The sequence below is a fragment of the Camelus ferus genome, chromosome 13 (genome assembly GCF_009834535.1).
Source record: "Camelus ferus isolate YT-003-E chromosome 13, BCGSAC_Cfer_1.0, whole genome shotgun sequence".
In the NCBI taxonomy this organism is placed as follows: Eukaryota; Metazoa; Chordata; class Mammalia; order Artiodactyla; family Camelidae; genus Camelus; species Camelus ferus.
In genome coordinates, this window is record NC_045708.1 from 37,863,237 (window position 1) to 37,882,374 (window position 19,138).

The following is a 19,138-nucleotide window of genomic DNA, read 5'->3' on the forward strand; positions in this document are numbered from 1 at the left end:
GTTCAGACTGTGAGCTCCTAAACGACAGGAACCTGTCAGATTCAGCTGTGTCTCCAGCACCCAACTTGGGGCCTAGCCAAGAGGAGAGGAGACTCTCAGTGTTGGCTGAATGAATAATACAGAGGGGCTGAATGGAAATGCCTCATGGGGCACACTCCCACCCCGACCTCCCAATCCTCACACAGCATCAGTCATCACTGCCTCAGCCCTAACAGGTGAGCATCTACCCTCGGCTTGCACATTTCTGTGACAGAAGTTCACCTCCTCCCACATCTTCCTATTCTGTCAGATAAAAAGTTCTTCCTTCTATTCAGATCTCTGTGAACTGAAGCCTGCCTCCTCGCAGCTTCCATCCACTGGGCCTAGCTTTGTTCTCTAGCGCTGTACAGAACAAGCCTCATTCCACTTCCAGAAGAGAGTCCCTCAGCGACTTACTGCACAGTTAGGAAGTGCCAGGTACTGACCTAAGCACCTTACTTCATCTCATTTAACCCTTTAACCACACATTAGCCCTTAAAAGTAAACAGTATCCCTACTTCAGAGATAAGGAAAATGGGGCTCATAGAGGTAACATAACACATTTGTATGTGGCAGATAAATCATTCAAATCCAGATTTTTCTCCAAAACACTACCTTTTCTTTGGGGAGGGTGGATAATTAGATTTATTTATTTATTTTTGGAGGTGGTACTGGGGACTGAACCCAGGACCTTGTGTGTGCTACACATGGGCTCTACCACTTGAACTATACCCTCCCCCCATCAAAACACTACCTTTTCAATGCTCAGTGGCTCCACTGGAACATAGGATTTACACCGAGTCCCTTCCCTTCCCTTTCCTTCAATAAATTTATTTAGTACTTTATCTATAAGGTCCTGAGCTAGGCCCTGGGAACAAAGGTGAGTCGGACCTAATCCACGTGCTTGACACACTTACAGTCCGTCCCAAACCACGTGAAAAGAACTAGAGTGAGAAGCACAAGGACTGTCAGAGCGCCGCAGACCTTGGGGGTCCAGGAGGACTTTCTGGAGGATGTGACATCTGGGCTGAGTGTTGAAGGACCAGAGGAGCTGCCCAGGCTTGCGCCAAGCAGGGCAAGAAAGCAGGACATTTTGGTGGGACTACGGTGCAAACGGCTGAGGCTATGGAGCCCAGCCTGAGAGGTCCTGGTGCCAAGGCGCTCAGACCACGTACCACCTGAGCAGGTCACCCACTCCAGTGCATGTAAGAATCTTCTGGAATCTGCTTATTTAAAATTCTGATTTTCTTTTAGTACATCTAGGTGGACCCAAGAATCTCTACTTTAAGTAGGTGCCCCAGTAGACTGAGGAGTAGGAGGTCACCACTGCTGTAAAGGACAGGAAATCTCTGAAGGATTTACAAGTGGACAGAATTCTTGGTCCCTGCCTTTGGAACCTCATACACTAATCAGTGAGACAAACAGGAAAACAAGTAATTATAATGATGAGCAAAGAACATTAACTCTCAGAATTTTAAAAAAGGTATTCTTAGTATTCCAGGCAAAAAAAAAAGTGACATACTTGGACTTGTGATTCTTTAGCCATGAGGATATCAATATTGGTTTGTTGGCATTAAGTTACTGAGCATGTACTTTAGGGTGCCAAGGTGGCCCTGCACTGGGTCCTTTTCCTTCACTGTTTCAAAAACCTTTTTTAAAAAGACATCTTCCTGAATAGAATCTAGGAAAGAGTACCGATCCATCATGTGTCAGCTTGGGTGCTTTTCTTGACAAGCAGTTTCAAAACCATTATAGCCCTGCACCTTACAGCGGTTCCTGGATGTGGGCTTGATTTGTCCTGGGGTGATTGGGAGGCTACGGTGCCACTCCGCCGTTCATCTCAGCAAGCTGCCACTGATGGCCTATCATGTGCCCAGGCTCAAGTCCCTGCTCTCCAGGGACTCAGAGTCTTGTGGGAAGTGGAGACCATAAACACACAAGTAACAGTGTGATCAGCACTGTCACGGGTGGAAATCTGAGGCACTAGTGGGCAGAGAAAGCCTCTATCCAGGCCAGGGTTTGAAGGGAATGCTCTCAGAACCTTAAAAGATGAAGGACATTCCAGACAGAGGAGCCAGCAAGACAAAAAGCACAGCAGTAAAAAACAGCCTGGGTGTTTCTGTTGTTACTTTTGCAACAAAAGTCTGTTAGGAACAAGGTGGGGCTAAATACAGAGGGACTGTATCACGGGGGTGGGGAGACTTGTATGTTGGGGAAAGAATTTTGGCCTTTCCCCTTTAGACAGTGGGGAGGCCTGATTTATAAACTGTAATACCATCACCATTCCTCAGGCCTGAGGAGGGGCACCAGCTGGGAATAGTTTCCACTCTGGGCCCCCAGCAGGTGCAAGCCTTCTCAGTGACTCTCTCTCCACTGGGGCAGCAGAGAGGGGATGGGGCAGGAGGCAGGCCCCCCGCCCAAGCCTCCTGCAGCTGCTTTATGCCCTGGATACCCCTAGAGAGCTGAGGCCCATCAGCTCCTGGATATTAAAAGAATGGCAGCAAAGAAAGCTTGTTTTAAAAGGTAGACTCCCTCACAGCTAACACTGCCACTTGAAGAGAAAACAATTATCTAATGTAAAATCTGATCCCATAAAGTCTTTTTTAAGAAAGTTATTGTTCTATCATAAGAGCTGTTATTTAACCCTCCTAACAACCTAGAAGAAGACATCATTATCTCCATGTGAGAAGTGACAAAATTAAGACCCAGGTCAAGTAACTTGCCCAAGGTCACACAGCCAATAAAAGGTAAAAGTCCAGATCCGAACCCAGGTTAAGACCTTTACATCTAAGAACAGGAAGGAGTCTGGTGCACCTCCGCCCTAGTCCTAATGTACAATTCAAAATAAGAGAGATCTAAACTGCAAAATGAATGTCAGGGAGCCAAAGAAGTCTTGAGGGTTTTTTTTCCCCAATATGATTACTTGATACTTTTAAAAAACATAAAATTACGTTTCAAATTTATATTGTCTCCTTCTTTAAGACTCATGCTTAGTAATTCACGGACTAAGCCAGAGCTGCCCACGTCTGTAGGGTCTGAATGCTAGGCATCTTCCCTCTGCCATGCTGCCCCTCACAAAAGTTTTCAAGCAATTCATAAAACTTTGACAAATTAAAATTTTTCTAAATTAAAATTGTTTCTAAATTAAAGTGTTTTTAAAAGTATTTCTAAATTTAAAAAATTTTAGTAAACTGCTCAAAAAAGTTTTTGTCCCCATCTCAACTTTATAGGCTCCAAAATCAGTATGAATCAACCCCATGCTTGACTCCATCCTCCTCTCACTCCGACATGGCTCTTTAACCCATTTTCCACACTACGGTGATCTAATTTCCCAATGTGATCATTTCACTCTCCCACTTAAAACCTGTCAGTGACTCTGCATGACCCATAAGATAAACTCCAAATCTCTAGATCCACCATCCTTCCACTCCCTCTCTGGGACTCTTGCTTCCCTTTCTTTCTCACACCACTGAGCACTGCACTGTGAGATTTTAGTGAGAACACTGAGAACACAAACCACCAGTCAATTATGAGACTTCTTCCCCATTAGACCATCAGCCTAAGCTGGGAATGGAGGAAAAATGCTGGAAACAGTTGCTAATGATGACTCAAATGCCTGTTGCCCAGAAGACAGTAATGATATTGCTTGCTGTGACCAGAGTGTGAAAATTCATTTTCAAAACTTGCCTCAAAGGTTGCATAAAAGTGAGAAACTCAACCAAGCTGGCTCTTGTCAACCTATTCCCTCTCACAGCAGCTTGGGTATGAAATGACCTTGGAACCTGCTGGACTGTATAGTGTTATTCTCTGCACTTTAATAACCGTTGTGAAATGTAACATTTGACTCTGTTAATGCTCACTCCATTGTTCCCAGCCCCATCTCAGTATGAGATGAAGGCTAGCACCACAGGTCTCAGGCAGAAATTGGTCCATAAAAAAACAACCCAGCACATCTGCCACCAAAAATCAACTTAACCTAATTCTTCAAAATTACAAAACCCATTGTTCAACTGAAAAGATGTGATTCTTAAAAAATAGTGAAACAACACTACTGGGACAAAGAATGCTGGTAGGTGGTAAAGGATAGTGAGGGGTAACTTCTGCTATGTTCCAAATTGCATTTCATGAGAACATATTACCTTTATAATCAAAAACTTTAAATCCTGCACTTCAGAAACAAAAATGTTTAGTTTTTTTAATTGTGGTAAAATACACATAAAACTTACCAGCTTAACCATGTTAAAATATACAGTTCAGTGATGTTAAGTACAGCCACATTTTTGTTCAAGTTAATCTCCAGAACTTTTTCATCTCGTTAAATTTAAACGCTTTACTCATTAAACAACTACTCATTACCGCCTCCCCCCAGCCTGTGGCAACCATCATTCTACTTTCAGTCTAAGGGTTTAGGTATTTATGACGTTAGATACCTCATCTAAGTGGAATCATACAGTATTTGTCTTTTTGCAAGTGGTTTATTTCACTTCAAGTTTCATCCATTTTATAGGATGTGTCAGAATTTCCTTTCTTTCAAGGCCAGCTATCATTATATTGTATGTATGTACCACATTTTGTTTATCCATTCACCCATCTATAAACATTTGGGTTGCTTCCACCTTTTGGCTATTGTGAATGCTTCTACGAACACGGGTGTACAAATATTTCTTGGAGGCCCTCCTATCAATTCTTCTGGTTATGTACCCAGAAGTGAAATTGCTGGATCAGATGGTAATTGTTTAATTTTTTGAGGAAATACCATATTGTTTTCCATAGTGGCTGTACCATTTTACATTCCCACCAAAAGTGTACAAGCTTCCAATTTCTCCACATTCTCACCAACACATTATCTTTTTTTTCTTTTTTTGATAATATCCATCCTGATGCGTGTGAAGTAATTATTTCATGTGGTTTTGATTTGTGTTTCCGTAATTATTAGTGATGCTGAGAATTTCTTCATATGCTTGTTGGTCTATACTGTTTATTTTAAACACAACAAAAGCTACTTTACATTTAAACAATAAACTCACTTTTTAAAGTTCTTCTCTGCTCTTGGGAAAGTCTCCCTCCTCTATCAACTTGAAAATCTGTGCTTACAAGTACCTTCATCCACACAGCACACCTTCCTTCTAGGACAGCTGCAAAACTGGAAGCCCAAAAACAATTAAGTGGTGACAGAAGTAACGATCCTGTTATCAACAGGAAAATGACAAGCTCGCCCCCTAGTGACAAGTTAAGAAGATAACAGAAAAAGCAAACTTAAGAAAAGGCCCAACCACCACAAAGAACATAATCTCTACCCTACCCAGGATCTGGAGAGAACACTAACAACATAAATCATTAATCAATCAACATATTTTATTCACAGGGACAGTTAAAAAGGCTCAGTTTTTGAGGGACAAAATGTGTCATAAACCACTTGCTTACAATTCCCTAGTTGAAATTACCTTGGGAAAAATCTGCTTCCTCAGAGTGGGAAGCAGTGCCAGGTGAATGGACTGAGGATGTTGATTTTCAGCATGTGAATGTCTCCACTACAGGAAGGCTCACCTGTCATTCTCTTTAGCAACCCTGAAGCATAACCACCTTTAACTTCCACGTCACATGTAACTCCCAATCTCTGAATTTATTGGAAGATCTGACTCTAAAGGCAAAAAGGAAGCCCATATCAATGATTACATAAGTCAGAGGGTGGCAGTCATGACTATTTAACTGCTCTTAGCTACTGAAACCCTCTATTATGTAAACCAAGATAACCTTTTCAAGCCCTCCCAACCAAAACGATGATGATGATCATGTCTGATTCCTTCAGGCCCTGGGGCTGCTAATTTTTCAACTTCCTCCTCATTGTCTCTCCTCCCCACCCCCATAGTCTCCATGGCTCACTGGTATGCTGTTTTTCAGAGCTGCAAGAAATCTGACAACCAAAATCCCATAAATGTGGATGTCTTCACAGAATAGACCAGATAAAGGAATACTGACTGAAATAAACATTTCAGACTACATCCCAGTAGGTAACACTCTGGGGCAACGAGTCTATGTAACCAGAGTTACCGATATTAAGTCCCAAGTCTTCCTGCTCCAGCAGGCTGACCTCCAAGGGCTGCATTAGAAATAGGAGGTGCCAGCCTCAAGCTGCCTGTTGCACAGGAGGGCAGGCCACACTACCCAAATGTTAAAGGCTGGACATTTTTCTGCTGTTCTTTGTGCAGCTGCCGGGCCCGATTTTTCAGCTCCTCAGCCTTGGCTTCGTCCTTATCAACACCATCCCCCAGCTTGTACATGCGGCTGGCGTTGGCACATGCCCAGACATGGCCCAGGTCGCAGGCTTTCAGTGAGTATTTACATGCCAGGCCCATGTCCTTGGGGAAGCCGGGGGCGCCCTGCAGGAACATGGCACTGAGGTTGAAGCAGCTAGGGGCATAGCTGCCATCGCAGGCCCTTGTGTAGTAGTCCCTGGCCCTCTCCAGATCGGGCTGGCCATCCTCGTTGACCTGTCCATCGTGTGCTAGGAGACCAACATTATGGCAGGCCTCCACAGACTTCTTTCCGGGCTTCTCACATGCCATCAGAAAGCAGCTGGAGGCAGCTTTCAGGTCCTGGGTCAGCCCACCTGGGAGGAAGGGAAAAAAAAGTCAACCCAAGCCAGGGCAGAACTTGAATGTCTCAGGCCAAAGTTAGGAAACAATTCCTAAATAAAGTTGATACACTTTGAGTTAAGGCAGCATGAAAGGAAGGTGGCCTGGTAGTGTGCAGACCCTCCAGCTTTTTTTAGCCTCAGGATCTTTTGTTCAAATGGGATGGGGTACAAGGAAGCCCTAACAGGTAAAAGGGGTGAAAGGATGATAATATCCACCTCTGGGAGTTACAGCAAGATCACAGCATCTTACAAGCACTTCATTAAATGCTCATTAATTTAAATATATACTGAATGTATACTGTTTGCCAATTACTGTGCTAGGTTCTGAGGAACAAACAGTACCGTTCCTGCCCTTGTAAATCTTATGGTCTAATGAGTGACATTACACAACCACACAAATAAATGCATCAAGTGTGACACGCATATGGAGAAAAAGCACAGGATGCTACAAGAATGTATCACGGCTCTGAACTAAACAAGGAGGTGAGGTCAAGGAAAGTTTCCTCAAAGAAGTGACATCTGAGCTGTGATATAATGAAAAAAAGAAAAAGAAATAATGGAGTGAGAGGGGGAAAAAAGGAGGAAAAGAAAACTGCTCCAGGCAGCAGGAGTAGAATACAAAGAGAAAAGGAGCCCAAGTGCTAGAAATCAGAAATCACTAAGGAAGGGAGGCTGGAGAGGCGGACAGGGTCTGACGGGTCTCATTAAGGATCTTCTACTTAATCCTTAGGAGCAATGGGAAACCGCTAACGGGTCATTCTAAGCAGAGGTAATGACAGAGCTCACTTTTTTCTTTAGGTTTGTTTTTTTCTCCTCAGTGGAACATCTCAAACTCTCACTCTCAAAATCCCCCATTCTCAAAAATAGAAACATTTTAGCTATTTCAGCATTAGCTTTTAAAGAAATCACTCCAAATACACCACCTAGAAATAACCATCATTATCATTAAAAGAACACCATTCCAGTCATCTTTGTAGCATGTGTTCAGATTAAATGTTGGCTGGCTGAATGGATAGCCAGACAGAAGTATAGCTGACCCTTGAACAATGTTGTGATTAGGGACGCCCACCCTCTACACAGTCAAAAATCCAAGAATAACAGAGCCAGTCCTCCCTAAACTCGGTTCCTCCACATCCGCAGATTCAACCAACAGAAGATCGTGTAGTATTACCATTGTGATTGTTACTGAAAAAAAATCTATGTGTAAGTGGACCTGCATAGTTTAAATATCCACGGTGTTCAAGGGTGAACTGTACTTTGCAAAACTTGATTACACATGCTATTTTTTTTAATTGAAGTATAGTCAGTTTACAATGCTGTGTCAACTGCTGTACAGCACAATGTTTCAGTCGTAGATGTACATACATATATTCCTTTTCATATTCTTTTTCATTATAGGTTACTACAAGATATTGAATATAGTTCTCTGTGCTATATAGTAGAAACTTGTTTTTTATATATAGTAGTTAATATCTACAAATCTTGAACTCCCAATTTATTTCTCTTCCCACCATCTTCTTCCCCTGGTAACCTTAAGTTTGTTTTCTATGTCTATGAGTCTTGTTTCTCTTTTGTAAATAAGTTCATTTGTGTCATTTTTTAGGTTCCACACATAAGTAATATCATATGGTATTTTTCTTTCTCTTTCTGGCTTACTTCACTTAGTCTGACAATATCCAGGTCCATCTATGTTGCTGCAAATGGCATTATTTTATTTTTTATGGCTGAGTAGTATTCCAGTGTGTGTGTGTGTGTGTGTGTGTGTGTGTGTGTGTGTGTGTGTGTGTGTGTGTGTACCGCAACTTCTTTATCCAGTCATCTTGTTGATGACATTTAGCTTGTTTCCATGTTCTGACTATTGTATATAGTTCTGCTACGAACACTGGGGTGCATGTATCTTTTTGAATTAGAGTTCCCTCCAGGTACATGCCCAGGAGTGGGATTGCTGGATCACAAGGTAAGTCTACTTTTAGTTTTTTGAGGAATCTCCATACTGATTTCCACAATGGCTGCACCAAACTACATTCCCACCAGCAGTGCAGGAGGGTTCCTTTTTCTCCACACCCTCTCCAGCATTTATCATTTGTGGACTATTTTAATGATGACCATTCTGACTGGTGTGAGGTGACACCTCATTGTAATTTTGATTTGCATTTCTCTGATAATTAGCGATACTGAGCATTTTTTCATTCGTATGCTATTTGTAAATAAAAAATGTAACTGATTTTACTTGAATTTATCATTAAGAAAACCAAACTGAAGTGAAACTGAAGAAATTGCTAAACTTCAAATGAATATTGCTTCAACAGAGAAATGTCCTAAATGAGTCCCTAGAGTTATAAAGAGATTATCAAAAATTAAAAGGCTAGAGTCACTGCTTGTATGTATTTAACCAAATTTCAGACACTATTTATTCACAACTACAGAAGATAAGGAGGCTGTTACCTCACACTTCCTCCCACCTCTCTTCCCCTGCCTTTGACTTTTTGTCAGATGTTATTTCAACTTAGGGAGACACACAGCACAGTGGTTAATGAAGCCTGGGCTCTACAGCCAGAAAACCCAGGCTCCAGTCGTGGCTCCATTGCTTGTCAGCAGCATGACCACAGACAAATTACTTAACTTGCGGGGAGGTGGGGGTGTGATTAGAGGTTTGGGAGGGGGTGTTGGGTATTATTTTAATGGAGGTACTGGGGATTGAACCCTGGACCTTGTGCATGCTAAGCACACATTCTACCACTGAGCTTATTACTTAAACTCCACAACCCTTAGTTTTCCCCATCTGTGAAATAAGGATTATAGTATCTAACTCACATGCCAGAAGCTTACAAGTGTTATTACAAAGAGCTCGGTATATAAGTGCTTAGTAAATGCCATAGTGTTTTTATGCCATAAATGTTTATATATTTACATTCTATTCAGTAACCGTAACTAGCCCAATATGTATTCTAAATGGATTCTGCTCAACAGTCTTTTCGTAAGAGTTTCTCCATTCCTGAATTATTTTTCTTGATTTACCTCTTCACTGGTTATCAGATAGATTTTTCTAGGAAAACTGGTAAATTGTATATCCCTGAGTTCTTTCAGTTTTGAGAATGTATTCCTGACACCTTTCCATTTAAACAGTACAGAGTTAGGGCTTGCTTTTATATCCAGCCTGTTAATCTATGCCTTTTACTGGAGTATTTACTTACATTGAATGCAATTATTGATATAGCTGGGTTTAAGTCTACAATCTTATTTGTTTCCCATTTGTCCCAAGTGTTTTTGGTTCTTTCTTTTCCCTTCTTACAATTATTTTGAATTGTATACTTCTAATAGTCCATTTCATTCTCATCATTGGTTTTTTAGTAATACTTCATCACCGGCTTATCTAGTGATTATAATATGTATCCTGAACTTAGTACAATCTACCAAGAATATTACACCACTTCACATATAATGTAAGAACCGTATAACAGTATACTTTCATTTACCACATTTCAATCCTTTGTACTATTGCTATTACTTCTAAGTATACTACCTTTTTGTTTTAATTCTATATAGTATAAGCCCCATAACACACTACTGTTTTTGCTTCAGTCTTTTAAAGTCATTAAGAAATAAGGAAAAATATTTATGTCTTAAATTTATGTGTATATTCTAGGGCACTTTATTCTTTTGTATGGATCCTAGGTTCCATCCTGTTACCATTTTCCTTCAACCCAAACTATTTAATTTTTCTTATAGTTACAAGAAACAACTCATTCACTCAGCTTTTATCAGAAAATGAATTGATTTCATCTTCATTTTTAAAAATATTTTTACTAAAGTAAAATTCAAGTTTGACAGTTCTTTCCTTCAGCATTTAAAAGATGTTGTTCTTTGTCTTCTGGCTTGTGTTGCCTCAGATAAGAAGTCAGTGGTTACTCTCGCCACTGCTCCCCTCAATGTGTCTTCTCTGACTGCTTTTAAGATTTTCTCTTTACCTTTCACTTTCAGCAAAATGGTAATAGTGTGTCTAGGTGCGGTTATCATTACTTATCTGCTTGGGTTCACTGAGCCTCATGGACCTGTGGAGTAATATTTTTCATCAAATTTGGAGATTTTGTACTATTATTTCTTCAAATATTTTTTTCTGCCCCAATCTCTTCTATTTCTGGATAGATTAAGGGATACTGAAACCCATAGGTTGAGGCTTTGTTCTTTTCTCTCAGTGCTTCACTTTAGATAACATCTACAAACCTGTCTTCAAGTTCACTGATCTTTCAAATTCACTAATTATTTTCTTCTAAAGTACCTAATTTGCTGTTAAGCCTGTTCAGTGAAATTTTCATTTCAAATATGTTTCTCAATTGCAGGATCTCATTTGGTTCTTTTTAATACTTTCAATTTCTCTGATGAGATTTCTCATCTGTTCACTGTGTCCATCTTTTATTTAAACCTTTAACATATTATTCACACTTGTTTAAAAATATTTGACCATTAATTCCAACATCCCTGTCACACCTGAGTCTATTTTTATTGACAGCTTTTTTTCTGTTTTGTAATTTCGTATTTTATGCTGAACATTGTACATAATACTTTGTTCAGTCTGAATTTTGTTGTACTCATTTACAGACTGCTATATTCTTGTTTCTCTTCAGATCGCATAAATCTCTTGCGTTTTACTAAAAACTGTTGAGTTTAATTCTGGCAGATAGCTAAGTTACTGGTGAATCAGCCTGATCCTTTTCAGGATTGTTTTTAAGTTTTGGAACCTTTCCGGAGTCTCAGGTGAATGTCTGTGGTATTTAATGAGGTCTCTCCACTCTGGCTGATGGAATTCAAACCATTCCCAAAACGCTGTGAAATCTCTGGAAACTCTTCTCAGTTCACAGCTCCCTAGTAGCTTTTCACTGCAAGGTCTCTCAGAATTCCCTGCTATGTATGTGCTGTTTAACATTGGGCCAAAGACGTAAATAAGAGCACCCCGTGTGGATATCTGGAGCTCCTTCTCTGCATAATTCCTTCTCTGGTAACTTGTCTGGCAAACTCCAGCAGCCTTATCAGTTCAGCAAGATTATCATACTTTACTTGCCTTCCACCAATCTGTGCCTAATCTGGAAACTACCTCTAGGCAGAAAGACAAAGCAATCATGGATAGGGCTCATCTTTTGGGTTTCCCTTTTCTCTGGGATCGTAGTACTACACTGTTTTCCAATGTCTTGAAAACATTGTACAACAGGTGCTTTCTATATTTTATTGAATCCATGGTTTATATCCTTAAAAGTTCATTTTAATTGCTTTATGGAAAGAAGATTGGGGACCTGCATTAATCTCTTAAATATAATGAAGCAGGAGAGGAAGGCAACCTGGGTTAAGTGTGGCAGCAGGAAACGGAGAGACACAACAGATTTGAGACATATTCTGGAGATAAACTGGCCATGAGCTACCAGGTAGAGAGAGATACCACTTGCTAAACTGGAAGACAACAAGGGTATAATAATTTGGGGAAAAAAACAGTTAAGAGTGGTAGAGCTTGTGCTTAGCATGCACAAGGTCCTGGGTTCAATTCCCAGTACTGCCACTAACAAAACAAACAAAAGACATCCATTTCATCAAACTTTCACTGAACGGCCTTCTAACTAGGCTTCACTGGGCACTAGGAACAAGGGATGAATGAATCATATCCTCAGGCAGCTCAAGATTTAGTGAGCAAAAAAAAAAAGCTGCCTGTCTAAGGTTATACTCCTTATTCGTGGTGGTTTTAAAATATGCCCACAAATTCCTGATATTCCTTCCTTCAAGAGATGGAACTTAAGTTCTCTCCAATTAATGTAAGCTAAATTTACTGGCTCACTTCTAATAAATAGAAATGAAACGCATGTGACTTCCTGGTGTAGGTTATTAAAGACACTGTGGATTCTATCTTGCTCTCTCTTTCAGACCACTCACTCTGGAGGAAGCCAGATGCCATGTTATGAGGACACACAAGTACCCAGGGAGAGAGCCATGTCACAAGGAACTGAGGACTCCTGCTAACAGCTGACAAGGAACAGAAGCCTTCACTGACAGCCATGCGAGCAAGCCAGCTTAGAAGTGGAAACTCCAGCTCCAGCCAAGCCTTCAAAGGACTACAGCCCTGGCTCCCTGGCTAATGTCTAGACTGCAACTCACTGAGAGACCCTGAGGCACACAGCTCAGCTACTTCCAAATTCCAGGCCCACAGAAACTACAGGAAATGATAGGTTTGTCGGGATAATTTGTTAAATAGATAACTTAAAAACTACTCACTACCAACTGCAATTGGGACATGAAGAGAAAAGACAGATGGAAAGGAATTAATTATTGGCCCCTTTCTCTCTGCCAGGCACATGCTGAGGCTTTTACCTATATTCTGTGAAGTGGACTCAGCATGAGGCTCAGGATGTGATGCCAGCACCACCATCAACCATGAGGACCGAAGAAAGTAGGCCCCTCCTTACCTTTTCCAGTCACATAATAGGCCCCCAGTTTATAGCAGCTATCACTGTGTTTGTTCTCTTCACAGTTGAACTTCAGCACCTTGGCAGCCTCATCAAAATTCTTCTGGATCCCTTCCAGATAGTCTACCAGCCGATAGCAACCTGGGAGGAAAAGGCACAAGCTGTTCTTCATGTCTGGGGCAAGCGGGGGTGGGAGGAGTCCAGGTGTGCCTTTTACTTAGGACCAGCCTCTCTCCTCCTGAGGCACGGCAAGGTGACCTCACCACAAAGAATGCAGGTGGTGTACAGCCACTCCTACAAATGGCATTGTCCACCCTAAGTCTGGGACCGAGCAATGTACACACTGGGGAGACCTTGGCCTCTGCACTGGCTTCACTATTCCCCAGCCCTTCTGGTGGAGCCCTTCTGCTCCTTGTCATCCAGGCCCAAAGACATACTTACTTCCACGATAGAAACTTTGCTAACTTTGAGAACTTCTCAGGAATTTCAGCAGTAAAACACTGAAAATCAACAGGGCTCATGGGTTAGTAGCAAGAAAGGGGTGCTTTGACAACTATGCCTTAATCCTTGGCCAGGCTGGTAACATGAGCCCAAAAGAAAGCCCAAAGAAACAGTCAAAATGGCAGCTACCAAAGGAGTTGGAAATAGACTCGGCCTCCTTGGCAGTCTCTAGTCCCAGCAAGCCTCTCCTTAATATCTCTCCTCTCTGTCCCTTTTCTTCATCCACAGTAACACCCATCTCGCATTCATTTTCATTCAACTAATATTTGAGCATCTATTTGCATCAATGTATCAGACTCTGTTTTAGTTGCTGGGAATACAGTCACTTCCCCTCCTAAAAATTACATTCTAGAGGAGGAAACACAATAAACAAGTAAATAGGTGAACAAGATGCATTCAAACAGTAATAATATCATGACAAATAAAGCAGGATGATAAGACAGTTTGTTGTGCACGTTGGGGGGATGGTTAACATAGATTGGGTGATCAGGGGGCCTCTCAGGACTGATATCCGAGCTGAGACATGAATAACAAGAATGAACTAGCCATTTGAAGACAATGAAACGGGGAGGAGGCAGAAAGTCCCGGGCACAAGGAACAGTAAATTTTAAAAAAAATCCAAAGGGAAGGAATAACCTTGGCACAAATAAGGTATAACGTGGCTGGATCCAGGAGGAAAGGGGCAGGAAATGAGGAGGATAAGGCAGGGACCAAATCACAGGGCCTTGGAGAAGATAGGAGGGAATTAGGATTTTATATCAAGTCAATGGTCAGTGGTTACTGGAGGACTTTTAAGAAGGGAAGTGACATGATTCAATCTATATTTTTAAAAGGTTACTTTAGTGTATATGTTTGTGTATGTCTGGATGAATATGGTGGAAGTTAAGTGTGAGGGGACATGCTCCAGCACTGATAACAACAAATGTGTTATTTTTATTATTTAAAAATCTAATAAACATTTAATGTAACAAAATTAAAATTAAAATACTAGTCTGTAAGTAAAGAACAGATTTTTAAGGGAGTGAAGGTGTAAATGGAGAGTCATATTAGAAGGCTATGTCAGTAGTCCATTGAGAAATGATTTTTGAAGAAGTAGCTATAGTAACTACAGCCTCCTCTCAGGCTCTTTCTAAAGTGCCCACCTTTCCCCACTGCACTGGTCGGTGTATCTCTAGAGTCCGAAAATATGCAGGGCTCTCCACAGCTTACAGGATACAGTCCTACTACAGCCTTACCCTAGCATTCCAGGTCTGACACATTTCGGCCCAGAGCCCCTCTTATTCCTGAAGACATTTTCACTTCAACCTTCCAAATACAGCATCATCTTCTCTCCCTCGGCTCCATTTACTCAACACTATTGTCTATTCCTCCTGACCTCTTCCAGAAGTTTCCCCCAGCCATCCTGCTCTCAGTGACTCCAACTCCTGTGAATTCTCTCTACACTTAAGACGTGGACCAGCCCTCGAAGAATAACTCTAGGTTCTGTTTAAGCCATCCTACTGCAGAGCAAATCTGTATAGTCTGGTCAGCTTCAAGCTAGACTGCAAGTTATTAGAAGGCAAGGCCACTGCCTCTTTTTTTTCTTCTTTATAAAAATAAAGTAGGAAGACGAAAACTACCCAAAGGTACTGGCTGTTTTGGGCGGTCTCTTCTGGACATCATCCACCCACACTGAAGTCAACCCAATGTTCCCAGAACACAAGGGCACACTCATGCCTCAGAGCCTTTTTACTAGCCGGTACCTCTGCCTGGCATGGCTCTCCCTTCCCTTCAATACTTCGTTCAAATGCCACTTTCTCAATGATTCTCCTTGGTCACTCCATTTTAAATCGCCCTCCTGATACCCTTCAGTCAATTCTTTTTCCCATTGCATCTACTAATTTCTAACACACTATTTCATCTCTTTTCCTTATGTTTATTGCCCAATTCCCCCCACTAGAATGTAAGCCCCATGAGGACAGGACATTTTACCAGTTCTCTGATGTAGGCCCAGTGCCTCTACCCCAAATGCCCAAACGCTTCTCTTCCTTCCCGCCGGGCCTCCAGGCGCTGCCCCCGCAGAGCATGACCCCGCTGCGAGCCCCTCGTGGAACCCAACACGCCCCTCCCAAACATACACAAGGCCGCCGGAGTCCCACAGACCCCTGACACCTTCCAGATCCTCTCTGAGGCCGCTCACGTGCCCGTCCAGCCCCCGCCCCTCCCCCGTCCCCCCACGTGTCCCCAGGCCGTGCCGCCGGCGCTCACCGTTCGGGTCCTTCTCGCGGTAGCACTGGTAGTTGCACTCCACCTCCATGTTCTCCAGAAAGGACTTCACCTGCTCCTCGTCCTGAAAGTCCACCACGCCCGCCATGGCTCCTGCTCGCCCAGCCAAAATCACCCCGCCGCTCTGCCGGCGGCCGCGCCGCACGCGATCACGTGAGCCGGCGGGGGCGGGGCCTGGGAGGGGCGTGCCGCCGAGGTCAGCCCACACCCGCGCGTTCCGAAGGCGGGGCGCCGAGAACGTGGGCTTCGTGGCTGTTCCCGGGTTGTCTGTCTTTGGCCGTCCCGTCTTTTCCTTTGGTCAGATCATTCCTAAAACTGGTAGCAGTCTTGCTGCAGCGCTTTATTTGTGCCAACCTTGTGGCCTTAATGACTCTCTGCCTACAGTCATTTATTTCTCATCTATTCATTCCAGTTCGATAATCTCTAAGCGCCTACCGCGTGCCTCATTAAGTGCTTGGTCCTGGTGACCAAGCTGGGCTCAGCTAGAAAGTATGGTCTCAAAGAGCTTGCAGTTTAGGAGGAAGGCATTTGTTTATTCATTCAACAAGTATTTTGAGCACCTACTATTTGCCAGGTGTAGCTGAACAAACCAATATTCATAAGTCTCTACAAGTGCAATGAAAAGTCTGGTTCATCTCTATTTTTCTCCCAGACCCACGCCCTTCCTCCAACATGAACGACCTAAGGAATGAATGGCTGTGGAACACGATAACTGAAACACAGTAGCTGTACTGGTTGCAGTAGTAATAAGGTTGTAATAGTTGAAAACAGTGCTGAATTTTGTTCCAGATTCTATTCCCTTAATCATATTCCCTTAATCATATTTTAGATACCTCATATATGTGGAATTACACAGTATTTGTCTTTCTGTAACTAGTTCATTTCACTTAGCCTTAGTCCTGAAACAACCTGAGCAGTAGAGGGCGATAAAGAGTTGGGGAAAAGATGGAAAAGAGGCTGGGCCAAGTATGAAGTCACATATTTTAAAATGAAATTTAAGGCCATCAAAAGGGCAGCCAGCTTCTTTTTTTAGTCTTGTCCTTATCTCTGTAGTTTTATTCTCCCCCTCATCCTCATAAATGTTTGCATTTAATTTTTAAAATTATTTTAATTATCCAAGTAATACAGGAATATATCCTTACTGTAAATTAATTTCATGTCTTTCACCTAATAACCCTTTCCAAAAATCATGATACACCTTGTAGACTGTTGCAGAGAAATGGAAGGGAAACTTAAGTGATTTACCCTAAAACACACAGTGAGAGGACCAGAAGAAATCAGGCCTCTTGGAAACCTAGAGTTCACAACAACCATCCGGGTTCCTGGAGGGAAGAATTCAAGAGCATTATAGTGCTCACCTCCTGACTCCAGAGTTGGATTCAACTAATAATATTAATTGGTCACTGATTATCAATTTAGTATTTTAGATACATTACTTCATTTATTCTTTACAGCATTATATGTCACTCAATCAACAAACATTCCCTGGATGTTTAATAATGACTAGGGCTTAAGGGATGCAAAATTGAAAAATGCAAGATTTCAACAAGAAAACATAACTCTTAGAAGAGGAAAAGCACTGGTCAATAAATATATGATGACATGCTTCTCCTAATGATTAAAGGAAGGCAAATTAAAAATCATGTGATCTTTTTCATCTCTTAGAGTAACAAAGATCAGCATCCTATGTTTGTGAGGATGCTGAGAAACCAGCATTCCCATACACGGTTGGTGGGAATATAGATTGATGCCGCCTCTTGAGCAACTTGGTAATATTTATTAACATTTAAAATGTGCTTATATAGTTTGGGGAAGTGGGAGAACATCTATCCTTCAGTGGACTTGTATCCAGAACATATAGAGAACACCTACAGCTCAACAATAAGAAGACAACATTGAAAAAAATAAGCAAAATATTTGAGAAGACATTTCACCAAAGAAGACATATGGATAGGCAACAAGCACACAAAAGATACCCAGTGTGGGAAAAGCAAATCAAAATCCACAATGAGATACCACTATACAAATACTAGAATGTCTATATTCAACAAGACACACAATACCAAATGTTGATGACGATGTAAAATAACTGGAACTCTTATACGTTTCTGTTCAGCATGCAAAATGCAGGAGTTGCTTTGTATTTTTGTTTGTTCAAATTTTATTTTGTAATATGAACACTTAAAATGAGATCTACCTTCTTAACAAATTTTTAAGTGTACAAATATATTATTGTTGACTATAGTACAATGTACAGTGTTTTAGCACTTTTAGAGTACAATGTACAGCAGATTTTTAGAGCTGATTAATCTTACTTAACTCAAACTTTATGCCCTTGATTAGTAATTCCCAGTTTCCCCTTCTGCCCAGCCCCTGGCAACCACCATTACAATCTTTGATTCTATGAATTTGACAATTTTAGATACCTCATATATGTGGAATTACACAGTATTTGTCTTTCTGTAACTAGTTCATTTCACTTAGCCTTAGTCCTCAGGTTTCATCCATGCTATAGCATATTGCAGAACTTCCTTCTTTTTTTAAGGCTGAGTAGTATTCCGTATGTATACATACCATACTTTCTTTATCCATTTACCTATCAATGGACATTTAAATTGTTTCTGTGTCTTGGTTATGTTGTGGCACCAAACTAAAATGGAGTCACTTATGTCACAGACAAAATGAAGATGGTCAACACAGGCACATAAGGGAAACTTAACCTAACCTAACTGGAATTTACAGCTCTTCTCAGAACTCAGCAGAGCACACCAGCCAATCCTCAAACACTAAATCTGTTCATCCCATTTCTAGACTTTGTTCCCCTGACTCAGCTACCCTGATCCAAATAAGAAAGAAGACTGCTAGGCAACTGATCTCCTGAGGAAGCCAAATATCTTCCACATTTACTCCATAAAAATCCCTTAATCTGTGAGCAACGCAGAACTCACTGTTCCTTGCAGCCTTGTTTCCTGGCTTGCAGGTTGAAAACCTTGCAATAAACTCATCTTTCTGCTTTGTTTTATTCAGTGTGTGGAGTTTGGTTTTTGACACTGCGAATAGTCAAAACCCAAACTCTGTGAATAGTGCTGCAATGAACATGAGGATGCTAATATTTCTTCAAGAAGCTGATTTCAATTCTTTTGGATAAATGCCCAGAAGTGGCAATGCTGGATCATATGGTAATTCTATGTTTAGATTTTTGGGGAATCTCCATACTATTTTCCTTTGCAGCTGCAGTATTTTGCATTCCCACCAACAGTGTGCAAGTGTT

At 41.5% G+C, this 19,138-nt stretch overlaps 2 protein-coding genes across 3 annotated transcripts in view; one reads left to right on the forward strand and one right to left on the reverse strand.

The window, feature by feature from the left end:
• Positions 1-13,126, forward strand: part of SHISAL2A (shisa like 2A) — a 44,518-nt gene extending 31,392 nt beyond the window's left edge. The window contains exons 3-4 of one of the 2 annotated variants that reach the window (XR_004325023.1): positions 12,563-12,864; positions 12,987-13,126. Coding sequence is in view for 1 of the 2 variants with exons in the window: in XM_032494287.1 (XP_032350178.1) it covers positions 12,563-12,600 (38 nt within the window). In the remaining variant the exon portion in view is untranslated. Of the gene's footprint in view, positions 1-12,562 lie in introns of both variants that reach the window. The other variant, XM_032494287.1, reaches the window with a different exon arrangement.
• Positions 5,353-16,034, reverse strand: LOC102515918 (cytochrome c oxidase assembly factor 7). The gene is made up of 3 exons (XM_032494285.1): positions 15,850-16,034; positions 13,102-13,242; positions 5,353-6,628 (listed from the first exon to the last, which is right to left on the reverse strand). Exons 1-3 carry the CDS (start codon positions 15,953-15,955, stop codon positions 6,180-6,182), a joined length of 696 nt encoding a protein of 231 aa, XP_032350176.1. The 5' UTR covers positions 15,956-16,034; the 3' UTR covers positions 5,353-6,179.
• Positions 16,035-19,138: the final 3,104 nt, after the last annotated feature.

Coding starts and splice junctions, on each gene's coding strand:
- LOC102515918 (XM_032494285.1), bottom strand. CDS start 15,955: ATGGCGGGCGTGGTGGACTTTCAGGACGAGGAGCAGGTGAAGTCCTTT. Junction 13,243..15,849: donor CCGCGAGAAGGACCCGAACG/GTGAGCGCCGGC, acceptor TTTTCCTCCCAG/GTTGCTATCGGCTGGTAGAC. Junction 6,629..13,101: donor CTATTATGTGACTGGAAAAG/GTAAGGAGGGGC, acceptor CCTTCCTCCCAG/GTGGGCTGACCCAGGACCTG.